Below are 16,498 nucleotides of genomic sequence, written 5' to 3'. Positions count from 1 at the left end.
CAGTCAAATAAAATTATTTTTCGTTGCGCCAATGATAACTTTTATACAAAATCATATATAGACGTTTTAGAGATCTTAAAAAGAATTATCAGCTAACTGAGTTATTTTTTTAAAATTCTGTATACATTTTCTTTTTTGTAAAACAATATGTTAAAATTAGTTTTAATATTTAGTCTCCCTGGTTTTTCTTGTTCAATAAGTTGATAAGATTTGTGCAATTATTGTATAGCTGCGGTGTCCGAGTGGTTAAGGAGATGGACTTGAAATCCATTGGGTTTTACCCGCACAGGTTCGAATCCTGTCCGCAGCGATTAGATTTTTTTTCAAATATTTTTGAAAGAAAATGATATTCTTTCCAAAGTTTAACATCTTTTTACTCTATATAGCGTCTATAATTTTTTTTTTTCAAGTTATGTGTATCTGTTTCTACATTTCTGTGAACTATTTGTCCAATACATTTTAGTTAAATCGGTCCGTAGAAAAGGACGTTTTTATAATTTTTTCACAATTTATAGAAAAACATTCATTTATTTAAAAAAAAAGTAGTAAGGTATTAAACAGAAAAAATAAACTATTTTGTAAAAATGTTTTATTCTTTTAAAAATCAATACATTTATGAACAAATAAAAATAACAAATTCTCGAAATCAGAACCAAAATTTCAACATCTTTCAAACACTTTATATAAATCGGGTAAATTTGCAACTTGCAAAATTGCACCATTTATTATAATACTTTCATTTGGTATGATATACTTTTTGAGCGCCGGATAAACAATATGTTCTACAACCCAGGCCCAATTAAAATTCTCTCCTGTACTTAAAATTTCATCGGTTTGTGAAATAGTTGAATAAAATTGAGCTGTTTGTCGTGAAAATGTATCAAAACACTCTTTTTCATCCTCATAGTTTACTTCCGTAGCCATTTTTAGCACATAGACCGGTAAATTTGTTAAATCTGGTAAATAATTGTGAAGTAATAGTGGAATAGCTTTTAAATAACCTTCTGGATTGATATCTACAGCAAAATATGTACGTAACATTTCAGCTTTTTCGGTTAAAATAGTTTGCACAGTATTTGCAATTTCTTCTTTTGTCCCGTCTTCTTCTGGATTATATTCGATATTCGTTAATTCTAAAGCCATAATCACTAAATCATAAATTGGTAACGGATTTTCCAAAACAATTTGATCAAAATTTTGAAAATCGTACAATAAAAATTGATAAAACAACTCCTCAGATAATTTTTTTGTATTACATAAAAATAATTTTGTACTAAATTGTATTAACGCTTGTGTCGGATTTATACAGCCCACAAATTTATGTTGAGCGAAAAGGTCCCGTAAATTTGCGTTACATTGGGTCTCAATTGATTTTCGAAGCTCCAAAACACTTAGAAGCCGTACAACAACTTTATCACTTTTATTAATGTGTTGTGTGATTGGAAATTTACGTTTCTTCGCTGGATTTGTAGTTAATTTTGATTGACTTTCACCGAAAAATTTCTCTAATTTTTGTTGGTTAGCATCGGTCCGCACTAAATTTTTATCGTCCCGTTTAGCTAAAATAAAAAAAAGTTTATTAACAGTTAATTTTGAGCATCTGAAGCCGGCTGTTTACAAATTGCAGTCACCGAACTAAAGGAGCCAAAATAAGAACCGAAGGGGCTTTAAAATTTAAATATATAAGGAAGGAAATTTTTTGATGATGATTATTAATATTATCAATAATTATTAATGTTATCGGTTTTTTCAGACCGATAGCTTAAACTTTCGAAAAAAGTCATAAAGAGAAAGTTTGGTAGACTCGCTAAAAGAAAGCCACTCACAAAGTTTCAAGTGTGTATTAATCATTTAAGAAAGCACCATTTCTGTCCCAAGGTCTAGTAAATTAGTTTCAAATTTTTGTGTACTTTTTACATGAGTCTTTTTCCTTCCCTATTAGTTTCACGATAATTTATGAGTTCCAAATTTCCTAGAAATTTTCGTCCAAAAAATTTTTCTATTTGTCCTACACTGCCTTTAACATTCTAAAATTTTTTATATGTTCCCTACCTTTTACAAACAGCGTTTGAGTGCCAAAATCGAAGGTCCAAACAAAACTAAATTTGTTTTAATGCACTCTTTTGGGTCAGATACTATGCGGGGGTCCCAAAAAATTGTTTTTCTTGGATTTTTTATCACATAAATCTTCTTGTACTTATATAGTGTGTCCCCGGATAGAGGTAACTATACTTGTAAATTTCCTTATTTTGCATTTTAAGAAAAAAAGTCATTCTTTATAAGAAGTTTTGCTTATTCTGAAAAGTATGTAGGAATATTTAAAACTTCTTAATAATGTATAGGGTAGCCAAAAATTTGGAATCACCATTTTTATTTTTAGTAAACTACCCTTCTTTTTTATAAGTTGGTGAAATGTTACTAAGAAAAGTTACTCGCAATTGAAAATTATGACTCTATACAAAATATCAAGAAGATCTGTGTACTTTAATTATAGCATCATTTTTTTTATTTGAACAAAAGCTCTAATTATAAAAAAACGTAAGAAAGAAAATATTAATAAATCAATTAACATGTACTATCCGAGAGAGTAATTTTTTGTGGACTAGTTTAGAAAATTAAAAAGAAAATTTATTTTCTCGAATAAACATTCACTAAGAATGGAATTGTCAAAGTTGGAATGATCTTCTTGATATTTTGTATAGAGTCATAATTGTTAATTTCGAGTAACTTTTTTTAGTAACATTTTGTCAACTTTTAAAAACGAAGGGTAGTTTACCCAAAAAAAAAAATAGTGATACCAAATTTTTGGCTACCCTATACATTATTTAGAAGTTTTAAATATACCTATATACTTTTCATAATAAGCAAAACTTCTTATAAAGGATGACTTTTTTCTTAAAATGTAAAATAAGAAAATTTACAAGTATAGTTACCTCTATCCGGGGACACACTGTATATATGTACTTATTGAAATTCTTTAGATTTTTGGAATCATTCCTTTGGATTATTCATTAAGGAATAATGAATTTAAAATGTTCAACTTACCTTTATCACCGGTCGATGTTTCAGCATCTCCTGCATCTTGAAGAACATCTTGCACGCCCGGTAATTTAGTTTGAATGTACATAGTACGCGAAACATTACTACCTAACAATTTCTTTTCAATTTCTTCCTTAATTCGATCAATAATTTGTTCTTCATGTAAAAAATGTACCTCATGTTTCGTTGGATGAACATTTACGTCACAAATTTTTGGATTAATTTCCAAACTAAAATACAAGAATGGATGTGTTCCTTTTGGTAAATACGCCGTATAAACTCGATCGATAACTTTCCGCAATAACGGCGAATCAACTAACCGATGATTAATAAATAATAAAAACACCGGTTTTTTTGTGGAATAATTTGCATTTGTAATTAACGCATGAAAATCAAATTCATATTTTGTATCGGAAAATTTAATTTCAATTAATTCCTTCGCTATTGAATTACCATGAATAATTCGAATATTATCGATATGATTCGATTTGATTGGCGTACGTAACTCGGTTTTTTCACCGAATTTTTTTAAAGAAAATCCAATATTAGCATTATGTATGGCGTATTTACTAACAACTTGAAAGATTTTTTGATATTCGTCATTTGCGTTTTTTAGTGCATTTCGTCGTGTTGAAATGTTATAGAATAAATCTTCAACCGTAATCTGTGTACCTTGATTTCCAGCACATGGTTTTGGAGCCTCTTTCAATTTACCATCAATATATTGAGCTCTATAAGCACACTTATCGTTACAAGTTTTTGTTAGGATCGTTAAATGAGCCACATGGCTAATACTCGATAATGCTTCGCCACGAAAACCGTAAGTTGCGATTGTATTTAAATCTTCAAATGTTTGCAATTTTGACGTGGTAAATCTTTCACAAACGATTTCTAAATCTTCACGTCGAATTCCAGTTCCATTATCTTGAATTTGTAAATATTTTAAGCCACCAGATTTAATAGTAATCGCTATGTTTGTTGATTTTGCATCGATACTGTTTTCAATTAATTCTTTAAGTGCATTTGATGGCCTTTGGATAACTTCACCAGCTGCTATTCGATTTATAACCACTTCATCTAATTTTCGAATACATGCAGGTTCCATGTTTATGTTAATTTTTTTGAATTGTCATTATTCTCGCGGTTTTTAAAATGTCATTACAGGGCTGTGTTCAAATGTTGAATTTATAATTGAAGAGTTTTAGAGACAAAATTCGATAAATGAGTGATAGAATACAATTTTCAAAAGTTCTTGAATGTTTTGGAATCCGATGGACCATTAATATGGAAAACCTCAATTAAATTAAATTAGACACGCTTCCCGTCTAAAGCACTTAGAAATATATTTAGGTATGTAACAGTTTTGTAATGCAAAATGTTACAGTGAAAGACATGTCAAGATTTCCTCAGAAACTCAATCCCCACCTCTAGCCCTTAAAACTTTCAATACTGAATGGCAGTCATAAGGTATTTTTATAATTAAAAATTTTATGTTTTTAATTGTAAATTTTTAATTAAATAATGATTTAATAAGTGAAGCAATTATGGAATCTGAAAGAGCAATGAGGGAGCGATTTTTTGATAAATGATTTAATAAATTTTATGAATACCCCACGTTAACTTTACATATTACAGTGCAAAAATATCATATAGGCAAAGCACGTTACAAGTAATTTTTATGTTTCTGAAATAAAAATTTTAAAATTTGGTATTAGGAGAATATGTTAAACAGGTGATATTACTACAGTCAATTAGAACTCTATGGATATTACAATTAACATAATAAAGACACACCTCCCATTATACGAAAGTATAATAAAAGGTGTGTCTTTATATAGCATTTCTATTGGTCGAAACTACAAAAAACATGGCTGCTTTAATATAAAATAAAAATGAGTAAGATATATAGATATTGAATGGAACCAAAAGAGACAAGTATATTAGTAATATCAATGCTGTCAACCTGACGACATTATAACCAACCATTACCAACCTGACATAAATAAATTTATTTTGTTCATATTCTCCTGATACAAATCATTATATTCTCCTAATACCAAATTTTAAAATTTTTACTTCACAAACCAAAAAATAACGTTTATGAGGTATTATTTTTTGGTTATAATATCACAATCTTCTTTATCTCAGATAAAATTTTATAAGAATTTGTATCAGGAGAATATGTAAAAAATAAATTTATTTTTGTCAGGTTGGTAATGGTTGGTTATAATGTCGTCAAGTTGACAGCATTGATATTACTAATATACTTGTCTCTTTTGGTTCCATTCAATATCTATATATCTTACTCATTTTTATTTTATATTAAAGCAGCCATGTTTTTTGTAGTTTCGACCAATAGAAATGCTATATAAAGACACACCTTTTATTATACTTTCGTATAATGGAAGGTGTGTCAATATTATATTAATTGTAATATCCATAGAGTTCTAATATCACTATGATAATATCACTTCTATAACATATTCTCCTGTTACCAAATTTTAAAATTTTTATTTCAGAAACATAAAAATTACTTGTAACGTGCTTTGCCTATATGATATTTTTGTACAATTTACGAGGTTCTGTTTAGTAGGCTTGAGAGGAAAGTTCGCAGCACTGCTCATCAAATATAACCTTAAAATAAGTGAAAACTCGAGCAATGTATAGATTACTTCCAAAAATAATATTATCAGGTTTATATAGTAGACAACTTCGTTATAAACATTCACGGCATAAAATCGGAAATCCAGGAATTGAGAAACGTTTAAAAATTATTGATAACGACATAGAATTCGACGACGAAGATGACTTGAATTATGAGCTAGATGTTGAAGATAAAACGAATCATGGATTAACACGAAAACAAGAGCTACATCAAGAACGAGAACGTTTAAAAATGTTAATCACTCGACAAAAATATTTTAACGTTACACAGCCGAATTTTTTAACCTGGCAAGAAAAAGAACAAATACGATATTTACATCAGAGCGATCCTGAAGAATGGTCTATTGAAAAATTATCTGATAGTTTTCCAGCATTACCGGAGGCAATAAAAGTAAGTTTCACATTTTTTGATACTCTAAAATCGGACCCAGGATTCAATTTTGGCAAAAAGTTTAATATATTAACATATTAAAATTTATCAATACCGGTGGGGATTAATGAACCCGAATTGTATTGCATTAAATTTTGTTTTTCCTTTTAGAAAATTTTATCATCCCAATGGAAACCAAAATCGGAACAACGAATTTTGAATCATGATAATAAAGTAACCGAAAATTGGTTAAAATTTCAAAAAAATCAAATCAATTTGGATGAAATTTTAACGGCCCATTTAAAAAAATTTATGAATCGTGAAACAGTCGAGACCATTCTAGAAAGTACGATTCGAAAACCATCGGTTTACGAACATAAAACTTTACCACCTAAGCAAACTGAATTTTTAGATATTGTTAAATCAGATTCAAAAGCAACGATTGCTGAAACTAATTCAGAATTGAATTTAGTTCCAAATAATATTTTAAATGTTCCAAAAATAATCAAAAATGAACATATTACTTTGGATTGTTTAAAAAATGTAACGAATCAGGAAAATTTAAAGACAGGAAATGTTGTAGAAGTAACATATCCAAACGTATCGAAATTAGAAAGTAAATTTTCTGAATTGACCGTGAATATATCATCTGAAGATTGTTTTCAACCGATTCGAAAAGAAGGATATGCTGAAGTTATTAAAATACCAAAAAAATTATGGGAAAAAGGGAAAACTTACCGAGTAGCGGATTGTTATTACGACGACGATGGTGAATTTTTATATCGTGTTCCTGGCATGGTCAAATAACAATTTTTTCAATTCAGAAGTGTGAAAAGTAGATACGATTCACAATGTTCGACCTAGATATGTTTTCGTCAACTGAATTTTCGAATACATTTCTGTCTGCTACCGACATCGTTTTAAGACAGAATTAACGATACAATTAACGATGTTTTAAACGCCGCCCATCGAATAATGTTTCAACAATCTCGAAATAGCAAACAAGATTTCATGTAAAGGATTACTGATTAAACAAACGTTGGGAACTGATAAATGGTATTAGAGCAGGCGCCAGAGGGAGTTAAGTGTACAAAAGTCGAGGACCGCATTTTGGCAATTGATTCTTGTTCAGAAAAGCTTATATTTTAATATTGCGGATGTTGCCAGAAACCCTATTTGTCCAATTTTTGTATATCCCTTTTCCTCCCCAGAAACAGTAAAATGTAAATTTTTTGAATCAAATAAAGCTACCCGAGGTTTTCTGGGTAATTTTACGTCAAAAAGGCCCCTGTGTTTTATTTAACTTCACCTTTTTTGAGTTATTAACAGTTTAATGTTTTGAAAAACTTCAGAAAGGTTATTTTAATAAAAGAAAACTTTTAACAAAAAGAAAACCCCACTAAAAAGTAAAAAAATAACGATAATACAATGTAGTTAAAATTATTGTTATTTTTGGATTTTTATTTATGGTTTTCTCATGGATGCCCTTGTCAGAACTGGACCAAAATGAAATGGGACCACACGGGAAGCACCAGCCTTCAAATAGATGACGAATCATCAAAATCGGTTCACCCAGTCGAAAGTTCTGACGTAACAAACAAAAAAAAAATACAGTCGAATTGATAACCTCCTCCCAGTTTCAAATAAAAACTTTTAAAAATCATTTATATTTTTAATAAACTAATTATATTTCCATTTTTAATTATCTATAAATATTTCCATTTCTTTTTAATTAAATAGATACTTTATTACAAACACTTTACAAAAACTTAAAACTATTCTTTGTCAACATCTTCTTCACCTGATTTTGACCAAGAACGGTCACGCTTTTCATTCTTATCTTTACTACGCCGTGGTGGCAGCGACCATGACTTTGAACGACTCTTTTGTATCCGTAAACGACTTGGTGATATAAATTTTGAACTATCTATTGATTTATAACTAGACGATCGAGATCTCGAACGTTTAGATTTTGTATGATTTTTCGATTTTGAACGTGATCTCGAACGTGACCGTTTTGATTTTGAATGATTTCTTGATTTGGAACGTGACCTGGAACTATCACGAGAACGTGATCTTTTTCTTGAACGAGATCTGGATCGACTATGATATGACCTACGACTATGATGTCGTGACGAACCTGATGATGATCTACTACGTCGGCTACGTCTTTTAGATCGAGATCGACTTCTAGAATACGATCGACGACGATGTGAACGAGATCTAGATCTCGAATAACTTTTCGAACGTGCCGATTTTTCTGCATAACCTGCCATTTTCTGTAAATATTCTAAGTAATTTGGATCGACATCAACTAAAGACAATGGATTAAAACCACCACGACCACGAAATCGAGGATTAAAACCACCTCGTCTACGTGGGAAAAATCCACGCATACCCCTCCCCCGATAATTTTTATAGTTTTGTTCACCATGAACACCAGCTGATGTTGGATACGATTCGGATAATTCATCTTCGGATCGTGTTCTAGAACGTTTCCGTGATCGACTTCGTGATCTTGATCGACTGTGTGAACGACTTCTCGAGTCTTCGCGATCATCGTGTTCATTAGTATATCCAGACAATTTCTTAAAATATCGATAATATTCATCGTCAGGCGTTGGAATATTTAAATTCATATGATGCCCTCGACCACGCCATCCATGCTTGTAATCTGGATTGAATGAACCACGCCGTCTTGGATAAAATCCACGTCCTCTTGGAGGAAATGGATGTGTCGATGGGCCTTGTAATGGAATACCAAAAACGGGGCCAGCCGTTGGATACATTGGTGTGTATCCATACCAATTGGAATTCATCGGCAAGAATGGAGCATCCATTGGTGGGGGAACAACATCTGAAGATAATTTTGATTTATCTTTTTCATCTAAAACAAAAAATTTGGATAAATCCAAAGAAAATCATTTTGCTCTCACACAGTAAACAACAAGATCCATTAAAACAACCGCAGTATTTGTACTTGGAAAAGAAAATATTCCAGTAAGAATTGTTGATAAAACTAGTGAAAAATCATCATCGGATTTTTTACATTATATTTGAGAACTACGGTAATTTCTCAACCTGTGAAATCGGAATACGTAGAAACTTTCAGGAGACAAAAGCTACCCTTTTTTTGGCGGATGTGACGAAAAGTTAAGTATCTTAAAAGAATAAAATAATTTACCTTCACTTTTTGCATCTTTTTTCTTTTTCTTCTTCAATTTCTTTTTTTTCTTATCACCATCATCCGAGCTCGCTGAATCATTTTTGGATTTAATTGTGAGTCCTAACAATTTTTTAATAGTTTCACGTTCTGCAACAGTTTTCTGTAGTTTTAATCGTTTTTCTTCTAATTCATCAACTGATTTTTTATCCTGAAATAAAAATTCAAATTTCATATAAATAATCCTTTTTAAAAACAAAAACTATTTCAAGAAAAACAATTTACCTTTGATTTTTCACTATTCATTTTAGATTTCAAAAGTTCATTTTCTTTTTTAACCTGGAAAATGTAAAATAAAATCAAGTGAGTAATTTTTTTCTACTAAGTATGATAAAAGGATTTTACTCAATCGCATTCCTTTAGTCTATGGCGAATGTTTCAAAAAACCACACAAATTTACAAAAATCGATTTCGATAATAGTTGTGTGTAGATTTTTTTTACCCGACTGCACGACATTGTATGCATGTTTGATTGTTCCTTTCTGGCACTTGTAGACATCAAAAGCGAGGTCGTTTAAAAATAAATCCAATAGTCAGTATAGCGACTTAAACAGTCGGGATTAAAAACCTAGACCAGCTGAAATTGTTCCAATAATGGGCCCTGATTATTTAAGTCGCTATATAGACTACTGGACTTGCATTAAAATTTCTACAAACGCGAAATCGATTTTTTTGTATATCTGTGTGATTTCAACTTTTGTTTTAGTTCTAGAAAAATCAGAAATTTTGGATCTAAAATAAAGAAATATTGCCAAGAACGGTGCAAACCCTCAGACAGGTGGAAAAGTTCAAAGGTACCTCCTTCCCCAATTCTTGCAATGAAATATGTAAATGTTATGTACTATGTTAAAAATCTTATGAAGTTCTAACTTTCGTAGTTGTAGGGTTAAAGACCGTCCAACAGATGGGTTACACTTAAGATTGACCCAAGAAACTACAATTTTGGAAGTTTTTGATCTAAATGTAGTAAATTGAATATGCTTACACGTATTCTACGTAATAATTCCTCAGTAAGACGTATGGCTTGTAATTTTCGTTGGGCTTTCAATAATTTCTTTTCTTCAATTGCAATCTTTTTATTAATTTCTTCAGATTCGGTGGCTTTTAAACGTGATAATTGCTGCGTTTTACGACGTTCTTCACGCTCTTGTTGTCGTTGCTGTTTCTGTTGTTGAGCGTTTAATTCTCGTTGCCTAGAATTTAATAACTTGACTCTTCGAGGACACATTTTATTTAAATATATTAACTTTTTTATATATTTTTTTTTCTTCACTTTCGAGACTTTTTATTTTTTAAATACATTTTTTAATTAGATTTTAAGAAAACACTGAGATAGAAAATTTAAAACACACTGCGTTTGCGCTATAGTAGACGATAAATTGGAAAAAGAAAATGAAAATCTAAAAAATAATTTAAAATCATGTGGTATCTGAAAAAAATATGAATTAATTTTATGTGTGCTAGAGATCAAGTTTGGATCCTCTCTCGTTTAAGACCTATTAAAAAAATGAAATGTTTTATATTTCAATCGTAATACGAAGACCATAGCTGTAGAAATATTAAAATTTATGAAATCATTCGGAAAAAATAATGAAACCTCGCATACATATAGCTTTTATACACAGCCTTTGACCTAAAATTTTTTTATTGCCTCAATCGACGTACGTTGTCGAAGGTACAAATAGAGAGGAAAATCGCACGTGGTGACGTCATGACTTGCGACTGACTTATTAATCGATTTTAATTTTTATTTCAGATTTTGTTATGTACTATTCTTGCACATTTTCAACGCAATTTACTGAATGTAAACTCAAAACTTTCAATTCTGTACCTCCATGCGCGTGGAAATATGAGTTTGAGTTATTGAAATGATGTTTGAAATCTAAAAACCCCACGTTCTACGCCAATGGATTGATAGTACACTTAATTTTTATGCGAACATTTTTTGTCCTATAAAATATTGTCAAAATACTCAATTTTAGCAAAATAGCATTTCACGATTGGAATTGGAAAGTTACAAAAACGGCAGTGTTAAATTCAATAGAGAATATTCATGAAATTTAAATTTGGTTAAAACATTTTTCTAGTAATTAATATCTTTTTAATTACTTAAAATTAATTTATAAAAGTACAAATTCAGTGAGGGCATTTAAAAATTTCTCAAACGGAAATTCAAATTTTTATACGGACGTGACATCAAAGTACGGGCTTGTCAAATTTGTTGACATACTGTATGATATTAATTATTTACATTTTATATGGTATTTCATTAAATTATACTATTCTACGGCTTTTTATTAGAAAACTTAATAATAACGAGTGTAAATTCTGTGTTGTAAATTCATTTTTTTTAAGTGTAAATTATACATTGAACTGTCACCAATTGACAGATCACGTACTTATACGTCATCAACAGAGAGCGCCAAAAAACTGCGTTTAAATATCTCAACATTATAATGTATTTTAAATATTTGTTTACACTTAAATACAACATTTTTAAGCAGTATTTATATTTTGTACTTTGTTATAACGGTGTAAACAATGAATTAAAAATATAAAAAAAATACATGAATATTCCCTATTGGAAAAATTGTAATTTAATAATTTCGTTGACTGTAAGAAAATTTACGAAAATTCAAATTCTGATGTGTATTTATTTCAGTTTTTTTAAGACTAAAGTGCTAGGTACCCTAGAAATTTCATTAAAAGGTATATGTATGTATATGTTGTTTCATAATTATTTCGGAATGAAACTGTATTTCTGACTAAAAATTAAAAAATGTTTAATAATAATAAAGAAACCTTTCAACTTCTTTATGTTTTTCTTCCGTTTCCATAGCTTTTTTCTCCTTTTCTTCGCGTTCTTTTTCACGTGCCACCAAACGATCACGTACAATCTGTCGACGACGTATTGAAGCATCACTTAAGTGTTTCGTTTTATCAAAATCGACTTTAATATTAACCGCATACGCTTTATCACCCTCCTTGCGTAACAGTTTCATGTTATGAAAAGCGTCCATAGCACGGACAAACGATATATAATCACGATATTGAACATATCCTTCGAAAAACAGCTCTTGATCGAATGAAAATGTTTGCATACCAGACATATGTGCCTTCATTTTACTCCGATATGGATCACAAATTGGAATATCCACAAAACGAATATCACCAAATTTGGAAAAAATACGATGTAAAAGATTCTCCGATGGTTTTGAGCTTTCATCGTCCAAACGTTTTGTTGCATGTTTTGATAGAAACCATTTGATTGGTAAATTAGAAATGTGCACGGTATCTGGACGTTCCCCAGGTTTCATTTCATCCATGTTTGTTGCATCACGAAAATACGAATCCCATGAATGTCGTGATGGGAAATCCAATTTTGTTTCAACCGCACGTACTTTTAAATTTTCTGAATATCCTTTTAATTTTATCGTACTCTCACTTAAATGTTCAATAACACGTTTCAACTTAGCTCGATCCTCGATTTCTGCCTCGAATCGAATAAATTCAATTGAACTTGTTGCTACTTTAAGTATACAAAATTCATCGGGCTTTATCATATTACGTAATTTTTCCATAATTTCCCAATTCGAAACGGTATTATCTGCTTTGATGTTTGTTGGTAATTGTACAGTGATATGCATACGAGCGATTGGTTTTAAATATAATTGCTGTGGCAAATAAAGTGGTATTGCATCGGAAGTATTTCTGCAGCTTTGAAAATTCATTTTTGTGAATAATTTTTCTTTATATAGTTTTGGAAATGAACTTATTTCAAAGCAACAGAAAAAAAAATGTTATCTTTATTTTAGGAAGGTTAAAATTAAAAAGAGAAACTTAAAAACTATATGTTTGAATTTAAAAATAGTATTTTGCAAAAAATAACATTTTTTAATTTATAAAACTATTCACAAAATATACATTTTAAAATTGCTTTTGTGGAATATTTATTTTGATTCGACATTTTGTTTAAAATATAGTTCACTTTAAAATGACAGTTCAATATAATGGAGGAGCCATTAACTTATTTATAATAACAATACTAGCTCGCCCCGGGGGAATAGAGAATATTCATGTATTTTTTTTATATTTTTAATTCATTGTTTACACCGTTATAACAAAGTAAAAAAATATAAATACTGCTTGAAAATGTTGTATTTAAGTGTAAAAAAATATTTAAAATACATTATAATTTTGAGATATTTAAACGCAGTTTTTTTGGCGCTCTCTGTTGATGACGTATAAGTACGTGATCTGTCAATTTTTAACAGTTCAATTTATAAATTACACTTTAAAAAAATGAATTTACAACACAGTATTTACACTCGTTATTATTAAGTTTTCTAATAAAAAGCCGTAGAATAGTATAATTTAATGAAATACTATATAAAATGTAAGTAATTAATATCATACAGTATGTCAACAAATTTGACAAACCCGTACTTTGATATCACGTCCATATAAAAATTTGAATTTCCGTTTTAAAAATTTTTAAATGCCCTCATTTAATTTGTACTTTTATTAATTATTTTTAAGTAATTAAAAAGATATGATAAAAATGAAAAGATATGAGCCAGCACGATAAGCTTGAAAATAAGGGGTAAATCGTGGATAAAAATAAAGGAATAAAGGTGTGATTTAATGTTGACGATTGACGCTAGTTTCTAGCGTCAAATTTGATCATATGGTATAATTTCGATCAGAGTGTCATCCAGATAAAAAGCAGTATCAAATTTGTGCGTCAAACTGTTGCTTCAACAAAGCTTCAGTTTTATCGCTGCTTCTTTAATCGAAGTTATACACCATATGAGCAAACTTGACGCTAGAAGCTAGCGTCAAGCGTCACTATGAAATTGGACCTTAAAAAAGGCTTCCTTAAGGTGCAAAATCGCATAGACAGGAAAAAATAGGCTAGATAAATAATAAATAAGGGTTAAAGCACATTAGCAAACTGTGTGCGTCGAAATCATATCCCATTCTAAAGGCTACTCTCAAATCTTCATTGACGCAGCAAAATTGACCTTAGTAAAAACTTCTAAGAGAACAAACTGTATGAGTGATAGTTGAACAAGAATTGATTTGAATCGATTTTTGAAACTTTAATTTCTGTGTATAACAAAAACTTCTTCAAATTCTTTTATTTAAAATTTACAAGCTTTGTATAATGTTAAAAAAATTATTTAATGGACAAAACTGATACATCGAATTACAATCTACTCCATATTTTCCAGCTTCCATTGCATCTTTGAAATCTTCATAGTCAACGTCTTGAATTATTTCTGATCTTGGTCTAAAATTAATATCAATTTTATTTTTATTGCATTACTTTCAAATAGTAAATATCAGCATTAATTAACGATTGGGACACGATCCAAACTTTGGCCAAAATTTATTATAAGGCAATATAAGACTAAATATGTGACTAAAAACGTTTTACTTTTTTACTTACATTAATAGAATATGGGCTAATTGATTGTATAAAGTATCGTAATAATTGGAATCACTTGAAGATAATTCACAAATTATATTCCGTAAACAATGTCTTCCGTCAAAACCATGACTAGAATAAATATAAACTTTAATTTAATTTAAGTTTTATGCATGCATCCTATTACATTCTATAATTACGTTAACGTATTTGTGCAATATTGAGCGATTGACGCGAGTGTGTGTATACTTTGCAGTATGTTACGTTTTTGCAGCCACCTTTATACGATTTCCAACTCCAACTTATGTCTGTTACGTCTTGGACGATTCCGCAAGCCTTTAGCGCCCACAAACGCTTACGCTTATAAACGTAATATTTTGGCGTTCGTCTCAGCTGCTCACGTTATTCATGCTATGTGAGTTATATTTAGATAGCGCTTTGAGAAGACACTCAGCATCAATGCTATGCAAGTGCTGCATAAAATTGAAATGAGCTATCAATCGCTCAATAATGTACGAGAGTTTAAACGTAGCTAAATATTTAAAAACAAAATTACCGATTTAATTCTCTTTCAATAGTCATATACAAAATTTTTTGTTGTGAGATAGTTTCTAAAACACGTTTATTACGTTTACGACGTTTTGTGGAAACTTCCGTAAACCATTCATCGTTTTGTGATAATTGTGAAAAATTTTGTGGCAAAACATATTGAAATTGAAAATTTATTGAATAGCTTAGAGCTTGTTTTGTTCCAATTTCAATTGGGATTGCAATGGCTGTTATGACCTAGAATATAATTGTTTCAAAAATTAATTTCTCCAAATTTTTTTAAATAAATGATACTAAGATAATACAGTAGAAACTAAGAAATTTTCAACTGTATTTTGTATTTTACCTTGTATGTTCCACCAACTGGATAAACCAATGCCCTTTTTTCAATCGTGGCGTTACAGAATGAAAATAAAATCACTATAAATAATATTAACATTATTGTACAATTCAACTATTAAAACTCAATAAAGATTATCTTTATTTTGGTTCTATCTAGTCCTAATTGTAAAAATTAACACTTATGTATAAAACCGTTAATCGGACTATAATCGTTAATTATTTATTTAAATAATTGTATTTTGTTTAAAAAAAGTATATATGTTATAACTTTAAGGTTTAAAGGTGATTTTTCTATTTCGAAAACTTAAGTAGATATATGCATATTTAAAAAGGTGTTTTTTTGGGTAAGAAAAATTAAAAAACCTCTTGGGTACTAAAATTGTAAGGTATTAAATTTGTAAATTTTAGCTGTTAAAATTCATATTTATAATTTTTTTGCACTAATTTCGGGGGTATCGTTTGGAAATAATCTCGTTAGACATTTAAAGATATAAGAAGTAAAAAGAGTTCTTATGGACGTTCTTATGTATAAAATAAAGAGGAAATGCACTGTACGTGATGCAAGCTGTATTGTATGTGTACAACTTCAAGTGTTGAAACTTACCGGCTGTGTTCATTTATACACATATACAACTACAGATCAAATGATATGATTGTGTGCCCATCACACACAGTATATTTCCTCTTTGTTTTATACATAACAAAGTCCATAAGAACTCTTCTTACTTCATTTATTACAAATCCCTGACGGGGTGGTTGCCAATTATCATAAAAATAATACAAAACAGAGAGGGAAGATTGACACCAATTCCTGTCTGTTTCTACCTCTCTCACTGCTGTCAAAAATTCACTTATTGCGTTTCCTTTATCTATACACCTC

The 16,498-nt window shown here is 29.9% G+C and overlaps 4 protein-coding genes and 1 non-coding gene across 5 annotated transcripts; 2 read left to right on the top strand and 3 right to left on the bottom strand.

Moving 5' to 3' along the window:
• The first annotated feature begins 228 nt into the window (after positions 1–228).
• Positions 229–310, top strand: Trnas-uga. The gene has a single exon. It is a non-coding gene; the product is annotated as a tRNA-Ser (tRNA).
• A 341-nt stretch (positions 311–651) lies between these two features.
• LOC123300974 (DNA mismatch repair protein Mlh1) lies at positions 652–4,185 on the bottom strand. The gene is made up of 2 exons (XM_044883671.1): positions 3,046–4,185; positions 652–1,559 (listed from the first exon to the last, which is right to left on the bottom strand). The coding sequence occupies exons 1-2, from the start codon at positions 4,142–4,144 to the stop codon at positions 661–663; spliced, it is 1,998 nt and encodes a 665-aa protein (XP_044739606.1). The 5' UTR covers positions 4,145–4,185; the 3' UTR covers positions 652–660.
• Positions 4,186–5,629: 1,444 nt separating this feature from the next.
• On the top strand, positions 5,630–7,357 carry LOC123300975 (neugrin). Its single transcript, XM_044883672.1, has 2 exons — positions 5,630–6,094; positions 6,245–7,357. The coding sequence occupies exons 1-2, from the start codon at positions 5,699–5,701 to the stop codon at positions 6,878–6,880; spliced, it is 1,032 nt and encodes a 343-aa protein (XP_044739607.1). The 5' UTR covers positions 5,630–5,698; the 3' UTR covers positions 6,881–7,357.
• A 415-nt stretch (positions 7,358–7,772) lies between these two features.
• Positions 7,773–13,101, bottom strand: LOC123300972 (A-kinase anchor protein 17A). The gene is made up of 5 exons (XM_044883669.1): positions 12,099–13,101; positions 10,282–10,489; positions 9,522–9,575; positions 9,258–9,447; positions 7,773–8,960 (listed from the first exon to the last, which is right to left on the bottom strand). Exons 1-5 carry the CDS (start codon positions 13,025–13,027, stop codon positions 7,849–7,851), a joined length of 2,493 nt encoding a protein of 830 aa, XP_044739604.1. The 5' UTR covers positions 13,028–13,101; the 3' UTR covers positions 7,773–7,848.
• Positions 13,102–14,398: 1,297 nt separating this feature from the next.
• Positions 14,399–15,715, bottom strand: LOC123301027. Its single transcript, XM_044883755.1, has 5 exons — positions 15,623–15,715; positions 15,284–15,513; positions 14,749–14,859; positions 14,500–14,589; positions 14,399–14,405 (listed from the first exon to the last, which is right to left on the bottom strand). The coding sequence occupies exons 1-5, from the start codon at positions 15,713–15,715 to the stop codon at positions 14,399–14,401; spliced, it is 531 nt and encodes a 176-aa protein (XP_044739690.1).
• Positions 15,716–16,498: the final 783 nt, after the last annotated feature.

Source organism: Chrysoperla carnea, chromosome 5 (genome assembly GCF_905475395.1).
Source record: "Chrysoperla carnea chromosome 5, inChrCarn1.1, whole genome shotgun sequence".
NCBI classification, from domain to species: Eukaryota; Metazoa; Arthropoda; class Insecta; order Neuroptera; family Chrysopidae; genus Chrysoperla; species Chrysoperla carnea.
This window is presented reverse-complemented; position numbering and strand designations above follow the sequence as displayed.